Below are 15,173 nucleotides of genomic sequence, written 5' to 3'. Positions count from 1 at the left end.
CGTCAGAAGATGGCAAAAATTTTTTTTTCTTTTTTGTACACATTCGTTTAATTTTTGAAAATGTATTAAAACATAATAAAACCTATATAAATTTGGTATCACCGCGATCGCACCGAACTAAAGAATAAAGTAGGCGTATTATTTGGAGCGAAGAGTGAAAGTCGTAAAAACTGAGCCCACAAGAACGTGACGCACGTGCGGTTTTTTTTCAATTTTTCCACATTTGGAATTTTTTTTCAGCTTCGCAGTACACGGCATGTTAAAATAAATAACATTACGGGAAAGTAAAATTTGTCACGCACAAAATAAGCCCTCACACAGGTCTGTACACGGAAAAATGAAAAAGTTATGGATTTTTGAAGTTGGAGAGCGAGAAAAGAGCCGGAAAACCCTCCGTCCTTAAGGGGTTAAGGGAATGCCCAATGGAAAATCCCCGGGTCCAGATGGACTTACGTATCTTTATTATCAAACCTTCTCCCCTGTGTTGTTGCCACGTATGACGAAGGTGTTTAATGCGTTCCTGCAAGGTGCACCTATGCCTACAACTTTTACTCATTCTTACATTACTCTTATTCCCAAACCCGGGAAAGATGCAACTGATTGTGCCAATTATAGGCCGATTGCATTACTGAACGCAGATTTAAAAATTTTTACAAAACTGCTGGCCAATCGTTTGATACAGTGGATCCCTCAAGTAATCCATAAAGATCAGGTAGGCTTTGTACCGGGACGGCAAGGTGGTGACAACACGAGGAAAACAATTGACCTCATAGATGTGGTCAATAAACAAAAGGACCAAGCTCTGATCCTTAGCTTAGACGCTGAGAAGGCGTTTGACCGCCTTAGTTGGCCCTTTATGTTCCAAGTACTTGAGCACGTGGGAATAAGGGGTCCCTTCCTACAGGCCTTGAGGGGACTATATTCAAACCCCACAGCTGAAATTAAGCTCCCACATGCGTCCTCCCCACCTCTGCAGATAAGGAACGGTACCCGACAGGGTTGTCCACTTTCTCCTCTCCTGTTCATACTTTGTATTGAGCCTTTGGCATCCATCATCCAACAAGACCCTAATATCCATGGTATTATGGTCAGAGACAAGGAATTCAAACGGTCTTTATTTGCGGATGATATCCTACTAACGATAACTCAACCTTTAATCTCTCTACCCAACTTACAGGCACGGCTGCAGCAGTATGGCCGCCTTTCCGGTTATAAAGTAAATACTTCAAAAACGGAGGCCTTGCCCCTTAACCTTGACCAACCCCTGGTAGACCAACTGAAGGCCGCGTTTAGATATAACTGGAAAGCAGATGCTATAAAGTATCTGGGGATACTACTGACCCCCTCTTATAATACGCTTTATGCGCAGAACTTCCCCGGTAGTTTCCGGGAAATAAGGACTCTGCTCGACAATTGGAATAGCCTCCCCCTCTCCCTTTTTGGTAGGATAGCGGCGGTCAAAATGACCATCCTACCCAAGCTGCTTTATCTCTTTGAAACCCTACCAGTCCCTGTCCCGCTGGGCGTTCTGAGGGCCCTGCAAGCATCCATAGTGCACTTTATCTGGGCAAAAAAAAGACATAGAATCTCCAGGACTGTCCTAGTCGCCCACAAGTCTAAGGGGGGCCTATCGGTACCGGATATCACCAGATACTACTGGGCAACACATCTGCGGCGCATTCCAGCATGGTCCACTTTGCTGGCATTCTCCAAATGGATGGAGATAGAGAAACTGTGGTTGGCCCCTTTCCATCCCAACTCTTACCTCTGGCCTAAAGAAGCACCGGCGTTGCCCGACTCCCAACTAGGCCCCATCTCCTTCACGATTAAACTGTGGAGAGCTTGTCTGGCCAGGTTCCCATTGGTTTCTAAATGCTCTCCCATGCAATCTTTCTTACACACCCCCCTTATGCAGCAGGCAGGAGTCGGGCAGGAAACTAAACCCTGGCACGAGAAGGGGTTGTTTAGGTTTGCAGACATTGTGGACTATCGAGACTTTGCCTTTTGCGGCATTGCAGGATAAATTCCATCTCCCGCACGCAGCAAATTTTCATTACATACGAATTAGGCACCTTCTACAGGCTTTGAACAGCACTGAGACGGTTTCGACACCCACTACATTTGAACACATCTGCAAAACCGCCACCCACACTTCGGGTCTCATATCCGACATTTACATGATCATACTACACCCGAACTCAGATGAACCTATTACACACCCATACATGGCCAAATGGGAGAGCATAGTGGGGAGCCCAATTTCTCAGGATACATGGCAACTAATCTGGAACAGAGCGGCTAAGACCTCCTTGTGTGCTACACACAAGGAGAATCAGTACAAATTGATGTTGCAGTGGTATCATACCCCATCCGTGCTACACAGGCTCTTTCCTGATACGCCGGACACATGCTGGCGATGTGGCTCGACTGGGGGCTCTCTTCAACACATCTATTGGACATGCCCATTGTTGCAGCCCTTTTGGCAGGAGGTTAAGTCTCTCCTCAGGGAGGTAGTAGCAGTGGACATTCCACTCTCCCCACTGTACTACCTGCTGAACGTTTCCCCCCAACCCATGGCTAAGACGGTTACGAAATTGAGTATGCACATACTTACAGCCGCAAGGTGCTTGGTAGCGCAATTCTGGAAAAGACAGGCCCCCCCCTCCCGAATGGACCTCCTCTCTAGGGTGAGGGAAAAACGTAGTATGGAGTATCTGACTGCCTCTTTGAACAATCGTATCCCACTATTCGACAAGACCTGGGAACGGTGGGACCGTTACTGGTTAGAGGAACGAGCGGGAGGTGAGGAGTGATGTGGTCCTCCCCTTTTGTTTTCACCCAATTGTTACCTGTCGTCATGGTGAGTTTGTATGACTGTCTTTTGTTGATACCCCCCCTCCCCCCCTCCCCCAAACCCACCTCAACCGATTAGGCGTAAGGCTGATGCCATACTGGGCAAGTGTGTAAACACAAGGAAACACTGTATGGTCAGGCCTAGTGTCCTGATACACAAATGGATGATATAGGCTGTTAATGTCTTTTGGAACAAAACTTGTCTTTCGGTTGTACTGTTATTTGAAATACTTTATTGTAAAATATGTACATATTAGCTTTGTTGTTAAATTTCTTTGAAAAAACGACAATAAAAATACAATTATATATATAAAAAAAAAAAGCAAATATTACATCTTCTAGAGCTTTTTGCATCAAAAGATTTTGGTTTAGATTTAGCCACTTTTTTCCTTTCCCGTTTCTCCTCCTTGCTCTTCCTCTGGGAAAGGAAGGATGAGAATATTTGACCGCAGATTTAAACACACCCCTCCATTTACAGGTAAAAGCAAGTGGAGGGACCCAAAGTCTGCCTCATCAGTCATGCAGCAGGATTGGAGACAACGTGGACCCGCATTACTGCAAATTTACATTTCTTAAGGGGAGTCAATGCCCATGTAAAAGGATGTGACTGTCATCCTCGTTTGAGGAGTCTGCCGCTCCGGCACATAATTTCTGATTGCGACCGGAAACATCACTCATGCTCCGCATGACTCTGGGAGGGAAAAGAAAAAGGTGCATGCCACTATCTGCCTCCTTTAGACTTCCGGGCCGCAGTAAGGGATCACTACTGTGGTCAGACCTGCATGTCACTTTGGGAGGAAGGAAGCTCCAACCGAGAGCCTGACACGGAGGGCAGGGATTGGAACAGCGCGTGCAAGTACTCATCCTCTTCCATTGGAGGCGGAGACAGAGGCCCCTCGCTCCAATCTGACAGGATGGACAAGGGTGGGAAGAGATTTTTTGCTGGAGCCCTGGGTTCAAGTCCTATACAGGTCAACATCTGAAAAGAGCTTGTATGTTCTCTCCGTGTTTGCATGGGTTTCTTTGGGATCCCCCGGTCACCTCCCACACTCCAAAAACATACTGGTAGGTTTATTAGATTGTGAGCCCCATGGGGACAGGGACTGATTTGCCACGCTCTGTGCAGCGCTGCGTAATCTGTGTGCTATATAAATGAATTATTATTAACCTCTCTCCTGTTCCTATAGAAGTTAAAGGGCATTCTCCAGGTGGCAGTCATGGGGGAAGTGGTGAGAAATCGGTTTATAGCCGCAAGGCAGTTGTGAAGGCTACATCAAGCAAACTCCAGGATTTGATTACAGTATTTGAAGGGTTAAGGAAAATCTACCATCAAAATCAAGCATGATAAACCAGGCTCCCTTATTTATAGATCCAGATTCACTGACTGATAATCAATATTGGCTATCCATGGCCTCCTTCCTTCCAATATAAAACTATTCATATTATGCTAATGAGCCTTTTTCCAGTACTCCCTTCTTTTACCTGATAAAATCTCACCAGCAGCAGAGAAAATTTCAGCACACAGTGAGGGGATTGCTCCTTGCACATTGGAACAGCCTGTGTAGCTACTGCACTATTGCTGCTATCAGTTCCTGGATCTATGAGTGATTGCCCCTTGTTTATCATGCTTCACTATAACCCCTTCCCACTTTGAGACAAACCGGCATCAGGATACACGGGGTGCCTGTAACTAACAGCCCACACCGCAGTGTAACACCGGTGGTCAGAGTGGGCCCCAATCATGGGAGTTTAACCCGTTAAATGCTGCAATATTAAAAAAAATTAAATAAAATAATCAATAAAAATGCCCATAATCCCCATAACATATAAGGAAACATACAACACACAAAAAAAGTCTAAATCCCACATATATAGTATCACCAAGTCCGTAACAACCCGTAGAATAAAAGTAAATAAATTATTGAACCCTTACAATGAAACCCGTCAAAAAAAAAAAAAAAAACACCTTGGCCCCAAAAACACAAAAGCTAAAATTTTATAGCCTGAAAAAGGGGCCAATGAGAAAACCAAAATCGTGAAATCCGCAGGTCCCTCCTTCCCTTCTGCACCTCGATGTGCACCCATAAAGTAACATGCCAAATTTCGAAAGTGGCAAAATTTTCAAAAAATGTCATTTCTTCTTTTTATGTAAATAAACGCAAAACTCATCAGCCAACATTTACCACCAAAATGAAGAACAACATTGATAAGTGTGATAAATGTGACCCGGGGGAGGGGAGGCCTGCTAGTTTTTCATCACCTTAAATTAGCAAAATTGAGCCACCTTGTTGACAAACTCAGCATGTGGTTGGGCTTCAACAAATTGACACATCACCCGCCCCCCGCGCCTCCCAAGTCTCAAACAAAGAGCCATTAAAACTCTCAAATCACCAGGTTGCATAGAGACAGTTATGAAGTTATGGTCCGTCTCACCAGAACACCAAATACATTTTTGGATTGGTTAATCTCAGGAATTCATAACAATTCATGGTTCGTAGCTCTAGGATACTCAGTTCCAGAGATATCAATATCTCTGGATAGGACCATAGCAACTGGGTCAGGTTTGGTATCAATGTGATCCTGGGATCCACCCGGATCCAATCATACCAGAACCATGACCCCAGGACTTCCCATGGGGTAGTTGTGGCTTCTCCAGGGCTCTGGATGTAATACCAGGTAGGCGTGACCAGTGACCCCTCCTTAGGGTGGACAGAGGTGTGTCCACACCTGATATAATCAGGCACCACTGAAGGGGTCTTCGTCTTTCACCTGGGGGAAAACTTTATCAACAAAGCGCAGGGAGGATCTTAAAGTGTGGACTATCCATCCCCATTAGGCCACACACAAGGTAACCAACTCACCGAACTGCTTAAACTTGTAGTGCTGCCCGTGTAATCTGTGCTCTGTTCACTGTATATATCTATTGTGTGCACTGTATTGTCTAGTGTGCCCTTAAGGCAATTAAATATAATCTAATCTGTGTTGCTCTTTTATCTCGATCATGCTACCGGGTTGGTTCCTCACCCTATATAATCCTGTTACGGACCGGGCTTATATTAAAGGAGAACTGGTGGCAGCATAACGCTGATAATATTCAGTCTGACAGCGGCTAGTGAGAGGGATCTTATAGCAATTCAGGGATTTGATTTAGGGTTGTGCCATATCCGGAAGTTGTGTGGACAACTTTAAATCACTTCCTGCGCCTCTCAGAACCCGTGCGTTTTGGGAGCGCCTGTAAAAGGATAAGTGAGTGACCTTACGTACCCTTCAGGGGTCCGGAACGTTGTGGTTTCCTTCACAATAAGTAACAGTGTTCAAAAGTTATAACCATATAAAGCCACGCATGTCAGAATCCAAAAAATGGGGCTGAGTCTTAAGCTATAATCTGGCTGCGTCCTTAAGGGGTTAACAGCAGATTTCCTTAAAATTCATTATGAAAGGTAAAAGTGAAGACCACACTGCACTGAAGAGTAATATAGTGTAAGGAGTTCACAACAATTCAAAGTGAATTGGTTGTCTAATGGGTCACAACACGTAACAGCAGGTATAACTGCCAAAAGTAGGAGTCAAAGGTATTGCAAGAGTACTTGAATAAAGGAATGGTTGGTACTTTGCTGCTATTGCTTTGATTCCTTCTTTGGCTGGTTCAAGCAGCAGAATTTTTATTAAATTATTTTATACTGTTCCATTATAAAAAATGGTAAGACCATTATACAAATCCCTTTCAACCCTTGTTTTACTCCTCTCATCCACATAGAATGTAAGTTCTTCCGAGCAGGACCCTTACTCCTATTGTTCCATAAGACTGTTTGTACTCTAATGTAATATTATATTTGTATATGCCCCCTATTATTTGTAAAGCGCTATGGAATTTGATGGCACCATATAAATTATTACTTTGGGTAGTGTGCAACTAGTGAACCGGTATTTTTCCCATTATATAACCACGTAAATGAGGTGACTACTGCATGGAATAGCCTGCAAGACTTACAATCAAACATTATAATAAAAACAGGCATTCCTAAAAAAAAAAAATAAATAAATAAAAAAAAAAATTATTATACATACATATACACACACACTTAAAGGGAACCTGTAACCAAGAATGAAAAATTTAGGTTGTACAGATATAGTCACTGCCACGATGGAAACAAATGATAGAATAAATTAATGCTTAAAATCCCATGTTGACACTTCATGGTAAAAAAAAGTGGATTTTGGTTGTAGTTTTGGGGCTTTGTCTCCAAAAGGTTAGCCATCATTGCTCTAGAGCATGCAGATATCCCAGTGCCCAGACAGTTTTTCGCTCAGCTGGATTCGTTCACCTATGTCATCTGAGGGAGTGGACAAAGCTCCTCTCGGGCGCACGTGTGCTGCACCGTACCACTCCCGAAGGGCGCCGTGCAGCCATTGCCATCTATGGGAGACGTATATCGGCTGTATATACGTTCCCCGTGTTCCCCGTGTGCGGCAGTGTGAATGTAGCCTAACCACCTGCCTGCCATGCTTGCTGTACATGACAGGAAGTGGGAGGGAGCTGGATGTGTGTGTGGAGGGGAGGAATAATGCATGGAAGAAACAGAAATAGGAACACAGGCTGCTGCAAATACCACCCTCCATTCCCAGGACTCCCCACACAGGGCTTTAAAGATTAGAAAAAGTTATTGAAACCTGTCACCAGCTAATTACCTTCCTGGCGACAGGTTCCCTTTCACCACTTAGTTCCACCGTACTGCCTATTAATTTCCCAAAAATGCCATAATCTTATTATGACGTGAATTGGCATTGTACAAATACAATCCTTTCTTCAGAGCTGCTAGCAGCCTATAGGGAAACAGGTAAAAGGGCAGAGACTGTGGTTAACTTTTTAGATGATGCTGCATCACATGGAAAAGCCATAGTATCTATATCTATGGATGGGTGATCCTTGCTTTATGCAAAAATATGATGCAAAGACCAATCTTTTAATCGGCAGTACATGGAAGTCCTTGCATCATATTACTGCATACCCCACCCCCTCCCGTGCAAGGTGTGCATACTGGCTTGCATACACACAACTATAGTGAGAAATTCCAACAAATCTCTTCTCTTTTGGGAGCATGCTTTACATGATCACTTAAAACATGTATGGTAACAGTAAAACAAAACATACCTTATTAAGAAACGTTGGTGAAACACAATTGCTTGCATCTCTTCGATTACTCGATGAAACTTCAGGGGAACTGACTGAAACTGGTGAGGTAGTGGAAGAACACCCAGCAGGACTATCTTCTGCAGAGATGTCTTGTTCTTCTGTGGTTGATTTTTCTGGAGTGGTCAATAATGAAGTATTTTCAAGTGCTGTCCCTAAGGGAACTTCCAAGTCAGTGGACGGTTTCTGAACATCAATTTTCTGCGACTCTGTTACTGTGCAACTATAATCGGCACTGTCTACTCTTGAACTGCCAAGTGTGCCACAACCTGGATCGGTTTCCACGCTTGGTAAAGACTGAATTATGTTTGACATAACCTGGTCTGCACCACCATTTGAATCTTCTGTTAAGTCAATAGTGATACTAGGAGTCACAATGCAAGGCGTTTTGGCTTTTCTGAGGTAAAAGTCCAAGGGCCCCTTACCATTAACAGCTTTAGGGAGAGGGCTGAGCTCTACAGTTTCAGCACCATTCTCCAAATCCTCAAGAGAAATATCAAGTGGATGTATTGTATTGTGGGACACTTTTTGTTTTTTTCCCAGTATAACATCTTCTTTGGGCACAGGGTTCAGGCGTTTGAAGGGCAAACGAGCTGCAAAAGTATAAAATAGCAAGCTTAGAATAAGAAAGATTGAAATGTTTATTAGAATTCACTTGAACAGCTTTACACTTTCTCCTTGCCACCCACCCAGCATGATTAAAGGGGTTGTCCAATTTCAGCAAATATTTGATATGGTTTGTGTAAGGAAAAGTTATACAATTTTCCAATATACTTTCTGTATCAATTCCTCACGGTTTTCTAGATCTCTGCTTGCTGTCCTGCTATAGAAAGATTCTGTTACCCCCAGTGAATAGAAATCTGTCCATGTGATGTGACAGAAATGTATGCGCATGCACCATTATCACAGAGTAATAGGAGCTGTGTGATAATAACGGCTCCTGCACATCGACAGACTTCTATCCACTGGAAGTAAAAATAGAAGTTTCCTGTAGCAGGACAGCAAACAGAGATATAGAAAACCGTGAGGAATTGATACAGAAAGAATATTGTAAAATTGTATAACTTTCCTTACACAAACCATATTAAATATTTGCTTAGAGTGGACAACCCCACATCAGCTCACTGCTGCAACCATTTCCGGTGCTTGCATGGCAAGCTGTATCTTGCCGACATGAGCAGCGAGAACCTCCAAAAAGATAAAGATCACAGCACAAGTGCCGGCAATGCTTGCAGCAGTCTACTGACAGAGGGGATGGAATTCTGACGTGGCTGACGTGAGCCAATAGCAGACTTTTTTTTTTATTTGAATCCCAGCCCTCAGGACTTCAGTGGGGACATTGGAAGGGAGCCAGGTACTTTAATATAATGTCCAATTATCTAACCTACACATCCCAGCAACACGACAAAAGCATACTTGCTTTTGTGAGGTTATGGGCTATAGGAACATTTGGGCTTTTTGAATGATAAAATAGTGACTTTGTAGCAAGTTCCCTTTAAGAATCCTCAAAAAAAAAAACATCACACAGAATATGTTAAAAAAAACTACCTTGCACCATCTTCTTTGAAGAGCCTGTGGATGACGATTTAACTGCAAAAACAATGGGGGAAAACAAGGTTTAAAAATAACAGCACATGACACTGACATTATTGCATCTTGCATTTCTTTACCACAAAATGCCTAAACTAAAAGTTAACACTTCTAGAGAAAGTAATTAAAACATGTAAAAAAGTTAACAAGAACGTGCCACGGCTGCATGGCTGAAATCCAACATCCAGCAATCTCCCTGCTGCCTGGGATCCAGCAATCCAATGCAGAACACAGGCCAGGATCTAGTCTATGGCACAGTGACTTTGCTTGAAAATGCTGAAGATCAGGAACACGGCCATCTACACTTATATTATGCATACATCGGAAGGGACTGCAGCTCAGCCAATACCTAGAGATATTCTTCAAACTCTGCTCTCAGCTAAGAGATCGATGAGCAGTTGAATTCCAGAATGAAAATAGAACAGATAAGGGGGGTTATCATTGTTGAATCAATTGCTTATCTACATTGGTCTGCAACACATCAACGACACCGATTAGAATTTGATGGTCTTCATGGAGAAGCCATCAATTTATATTCAGGGCTGTGGAGTAGTAGTCATGATACCGCATATACTCGAGTATAAGCCGAGGGTGTGGTATACAGCCTGCCCTGCCCCAAGTATGCCAAGCTAATAAAAAAAAAAATAAACTTAATACTCACCCTCCGACGATACTCACCTTTAATACTCGGCACGGCTCCCGGTCCTCGGCGGCGGCTTTTTTGCATTCTTCACTAGCCGGGAGAAGGTGGCGGCTCCCAGATCCTCGGCGGCGGCTTCTCTAGTGTGGGCTCGCCGGCAGCTCGCATGGACGCGACTGCCGGCTAGTGAAGAATGCAGAGAGAAACGGGTGCCGCCGCCGAGGTATAAGCCGAGGTAAGATTTTTCTGCAAATTTTTTGTGCTGAAAATCTCGGCTTATACACGAGAATATACGGTAAATTTCAACCAGAGATATTCACTCTTAGAGTTACAATTGGAAATTGAAAGTTGTACATAAAAAACTAATTTTTGTACAACTTTTTGAGTGAATATCTCTGTGAAGCTTCCATACACAATCCATATAATCATATCAACCTCCTCACGCTCTTCTCGGTACATGCATACATATTCCAGCAAACAACCACCGCTAATACCCGCAATCGGTGCTAACAATGATCGTGAGTATTAAACTTTCCAATGCCGCCATTCAAAAAACAGTGGCACATGGCCGCTGCCATCTTTGTTCCGATGGTCATTCCCTGGGATGCCATCAGGGAGCAGCGATTAGGTACCATGATGGCCTCAGGTTTTCATCAGACCTGAGGCTGCACGGCATCTGCGGTTTCATTATTGTGAGCCAGTATAAATGCAGTAGTATTGCAGTATATGGTAGACCACAATCACACCATCTAAGGTTAAAGTACGCTGGAGGGTATAAAGATAGTAAAAAAAAAAGTTCAGAAAAAAAAAAAAAAAATTTAAGCCAAACGCCCCTTTCCCCAGAAGTGATACAAAACATATAAACAAAAAAAAACTTTGGGAACAATTTCCCATAACAGAAAATAGCTCATTTTATACCATTTTAAATAGTGATCAAAAGGTTTCAATAGTCATCAAAATAGTAGTAGTGGAAACGCCAGCTCATTTCGCAAAAATGACACCAAACACAGCTCTGTATAAAAAAAGTTGCTAGCGTCAGAAGATGGTGAAACACTCTCCCAAGTCTTCTCCAAAACTGTTTATGCTAGCCACAATGGGCCCAAATCGGGGGGGAATTCCCTTATGCACTTTAAGGAGGGAATGAAATGGTGCCACAGACTGAAACTTAAAGGGGTATTCTTGTCTCGGTATGCATTCATTTTTTGTTATTAAAAAAAATGTACCTGTGTGAAGATAATTTCTCATAAATGTAGTCATATGTTCCCTTAGAAACGAGACTGTGTCCTTGGATCCGACCACCTCTGCTGGAGTGATTGCACAAAGAAACTAAAGATTTTTGTATATAAAATGTCCAGGAGTTACTGCAGGTCCCACAGCCATCCTGTAGCAATGAACGCTAAATCCAGGTGGTCAGGCAGGACTCAATAGTGCATGTCTGGCCACTGCTGCCAGAGTGGTCTTTTCCGAGACGGTTATTTTGTTTCTAAGGGACCAACATGGCTACATTTATGAGAAATTTTCAGAAACATAGGAACATTTTTTAACCCCTTATAACCGACACTAGTTTTCAGCTCAATGACCAGACTCGATTTTTCAAATCTGCCCTGTCTCACGATAATTGGTTATAACTTCCAAACACTTTAACATATCCCGGTGATTTTGAGAATGTTTTCTCGTGACACATTGTACTTCATGTTAGTTATAAAATTTAAGTTTCGTTCTGAAAAAAAGTGAACATTTGGCAAAAGTCTGTAAAAATTCTTCATTTTCCAAGTTTGAAATGTTCTGGTTTCCAGATGGGAAGTAAAACTACCCAAAAAGCTTGATAATTAACATTTATGGAATGTCTGCTTTATGTTGGGATGATATTTTATGCTTCCGGTCATTTTTCTAGGATGTTATGAGGTGCAGAACTTTAGGTGCGATTTTTCTCATTTTCATGAAAATTGCCAAAACTCACATTTTGAGGGACAACTCAGCTTCCAAGTGACTTTGAAAGGCCTAAATAATAGTAAAACCACATAAATTACCCCACTATAGAAACTTCACCCCTCAACGTATGTAAAACAACTTCTATTAAGTCTATTAACCCTTTAAGTGTTTCACATGGGTTAAAACAATATGGACCTGCGATTTAGAAACTATGGAATTTTTTTTTGGAAAATACATTAATTTAGGCCAAAACTGACAGTTTCATAATAAATTAAATGATGAAACGCACTGCAACATTTGATGCCCAATTCCTCCCGAGTGTACTGATACCACATATGTGGTGGTAAACTTCTGTACGGGCACACGGCTGAGTATAGAATGAATGGAGGCGCCATTCACAGCAGATTTGTATTGTCAAATTGGAAAAAAATATAAATTTTTATTATTTTTTTGGTAATGCAAACATATGAGGCTTATTATTTACAGGATGAGATACAATGTATAGATAATTCATTTTGGGAGTCTATAGCTTATTCATGAGATTTTATTAACTATTTCAAGGGGGACACAAACAAAATCATCAATTTTTATTTTGGATTTTTAGCATTTTTTCCCCCTCCGTTCACCGCAACGTAAAAATAATATTGTATCTTTATTCTCTGGTTCAATAAGATTGCGGTGATACCTCATTTATATAGTTTTTCTTTGCTCAATTTTCCTGAGCAAAACCAATATTGGAGAATATTGCATTGTTTTTACTATTGACAACTTTTAAGGGCCATAACTTCTGTATTTTTCTGTTGTCAGATCTGGTTGAGGGCTTATTTTTTTTCCTAAAAGAGTTGTTCTTTTCATTCATATCATATTAGGGAACGTAACTTTTTTGATCACTTTTTAGAACATTTTTTGTGATGGTGTTTGATGAAAAATTATATATTACGGGAAGTTTTGCGATTTTTTTTTTTTACGTCGTTCACCGAGCGGGTTCAATATTGATTTAGATTTGTTGTACATATTGATACAGACACTGTGATACCAAATATGTACGTGTTTTTGTGTTTTATATACTTTATTTGCATTTCATGTGTAACTGGGGAGATTATGGGACTTTCATTTTATTTATTTATTTAATTATATTATAAAATGACTTTTTTTTTTTCCCCACTTTTCACATTTTCTACTTCATCGCTTGTTCAAGCCTTTACAATGCAATACACTTGTATTGCAGTGTAAAGTGTAAGTAAGTGAGCATACAGCCGGGTTCTGCCTTACACGGCGGGGACAGAAGCTGGAAGCCTCGGGTCACTCGCCGGACCTGGGGGCAGCGGCAGGAGGGATCGGATCCCCTGGTAAGCACACCGGGGAAGGGGGGGGTACGATCCACGGGGGACACACTTGTCAAACATGACCGCGGTGTGAAAGGGGTTAAAAACACGGGATCGGAGTTTTTCCGATCCCGGTTGGTAGTGCCGGGTCTGGGCTGTAAGATCACAGCCCAACACCGGCACTTGCAGGACCCAATGTCCCAAAATCATCTTCTGACGCGCCGCCGTAGAAAGAAGTAAAAAGCCGTTACGGCGGTCATTAAGGGGTTAAAAACATCCAATTGAAAAAATGTTTACATATGGTAAATGAATTATTTGAATTCCCAGATGGAAATACCCCTTTATCAAATATGTATTACTTAATTTTGTTATTACTCCCATGGCTAAGCCCTCCTCAAGTAACTTCTCCAATTTACCTTGGCACATCTTAGTTGGGTTGGACATTAATTTACGATGTGTGTTAAGGTCATTAAGCAATTCTTCATTACATTTTTTTTTTTTTAATAAAAAACGGAATTTAAAAACAACCACCTTTATCTGCCATCTTGACTAATAGGTCTGAATTCTTCTCCATATCAGTTAATGCATTTAACTCATTGCTAGCCATGTTCAATTTGTGAGATTTAACACAACTGTAATAACTTTCTCCGCCAGTTACTGGAATTTATCCAGCAACCCCAATCTAGAGGCAACTGGGTAAAAACCAGGATTACTGGTGTGGAAACTTTTTTTAACTTATTGTTGGCGAGAGGGCAAGGTGAGCAGAGTTCATGGATTTATGCTTGGGAGTGGTGTATTAGGTACATTTCTGCTGACAGGTTCCCTTTAAGATGTTAAGGGGAGATTATCCTGTTAAAAGTGGTTGTCCGAAACTTATTAAATAAAGTTCTCACATCCGGGCGTCCCATGCTGCTATCAATCCGGTCCGTGCGCCATGTAAACAAATATGGCCACAGACGCAGCGCTGGATTCAGCTGCCGGACAGACCCGACAACCATTGGTTCCTGCATATACAATGTTGTTAATAGGGACACAGCCACGTTTGTTTACATGGCGCACAGACCGGAGCGACCGGCCACCTTTAGTTTGGCAGGAATATAGCTGTTTGAATTGGCCACTGTCATAACGTTTAAAAGCGCATAGAAATAATTAAAAAAAAATATATATATATAATATAATATAATATATATATACACATTGCGCAACCCTACCCCAGAGCAAATACTGGAGAACCCCAAAGCAGCCAAAAAAATAAATAATAATTAAAAAAATACTCATGTCCTAGATCCTCTTCTAGCACACTGCAGTTACTTCATCTGTCAGGAGTTTTGCGTCAGAATCAGGACACAGAGCAGGGCTATATCACAATGAGGAAAGAGCAGTACAGAATTGCAGAACAGTTTACAAATAAATACTTACCCCTTCAGGCACATACAACCAATATTAGTAATCAGGCCAAAGTGCGGAGCTGCAGGAGAGGACATCACAGCTGTACCCACTACTAAGCAGCCTCCTGCACCAGTAAATGCCATCATCAGTTATTGACTTTGTCAGAAGGGTGCAGGTCGTAACTTGAAGCTTGACTGGCTGAATAGGGCAATTTGGTGGTAGGTTAGGCACCCCTGGCTCAAAGCATCTAAAG

General features: G+C 42.0%; 1 protein-coding gene across 1 annotated transcript in view; it reads right to left on the bottom strand.

Annotated features, from left to right (window-relative positions):
- Positions 1–15,173, bottom strand: part of CHAF1A (chromatin assembly factor 1 subunit A) — a 75,837-nt gene that overhangs the window by 47,714 nt on the left and 12,950 nt on the right. The window contains exons 2-3 of the mRNA XM_072113445.1: positions 9,593–9,634; positions 8,006–8,637 (exon numbers count right to left, since the gene is read on the bottom strand). Of these exons, the coding sequence (XP_071969546.1) occupies positions 8,006–8,637; positions 9,593–9,634 (674 nt within the window). The remainder of the gene's footprint in view (positions 1–8,005; positions 8,638–9,592; positions 9,635–15,173) is intronic.

Source organism: Engystomops pustulosus, chromosome 1 (assembly GCF_040894005.1).
Source record: "Engystomops pustulosus chromosome 1, aEngPut4.maternal, whole genome shotgun sequence".
Classification (NCBI taxonomy): Eukaryota; Metazoa; Chordata; class Amphibia; order Anura; family Leptodactylidae; genus Engystomops; species Engystomops pustulosus.
The sequence above is the reverse complement of the archived record's forward strand: the minus strand, read 5'-3'. Positions and strand labels throughout refer to the sequence as shown.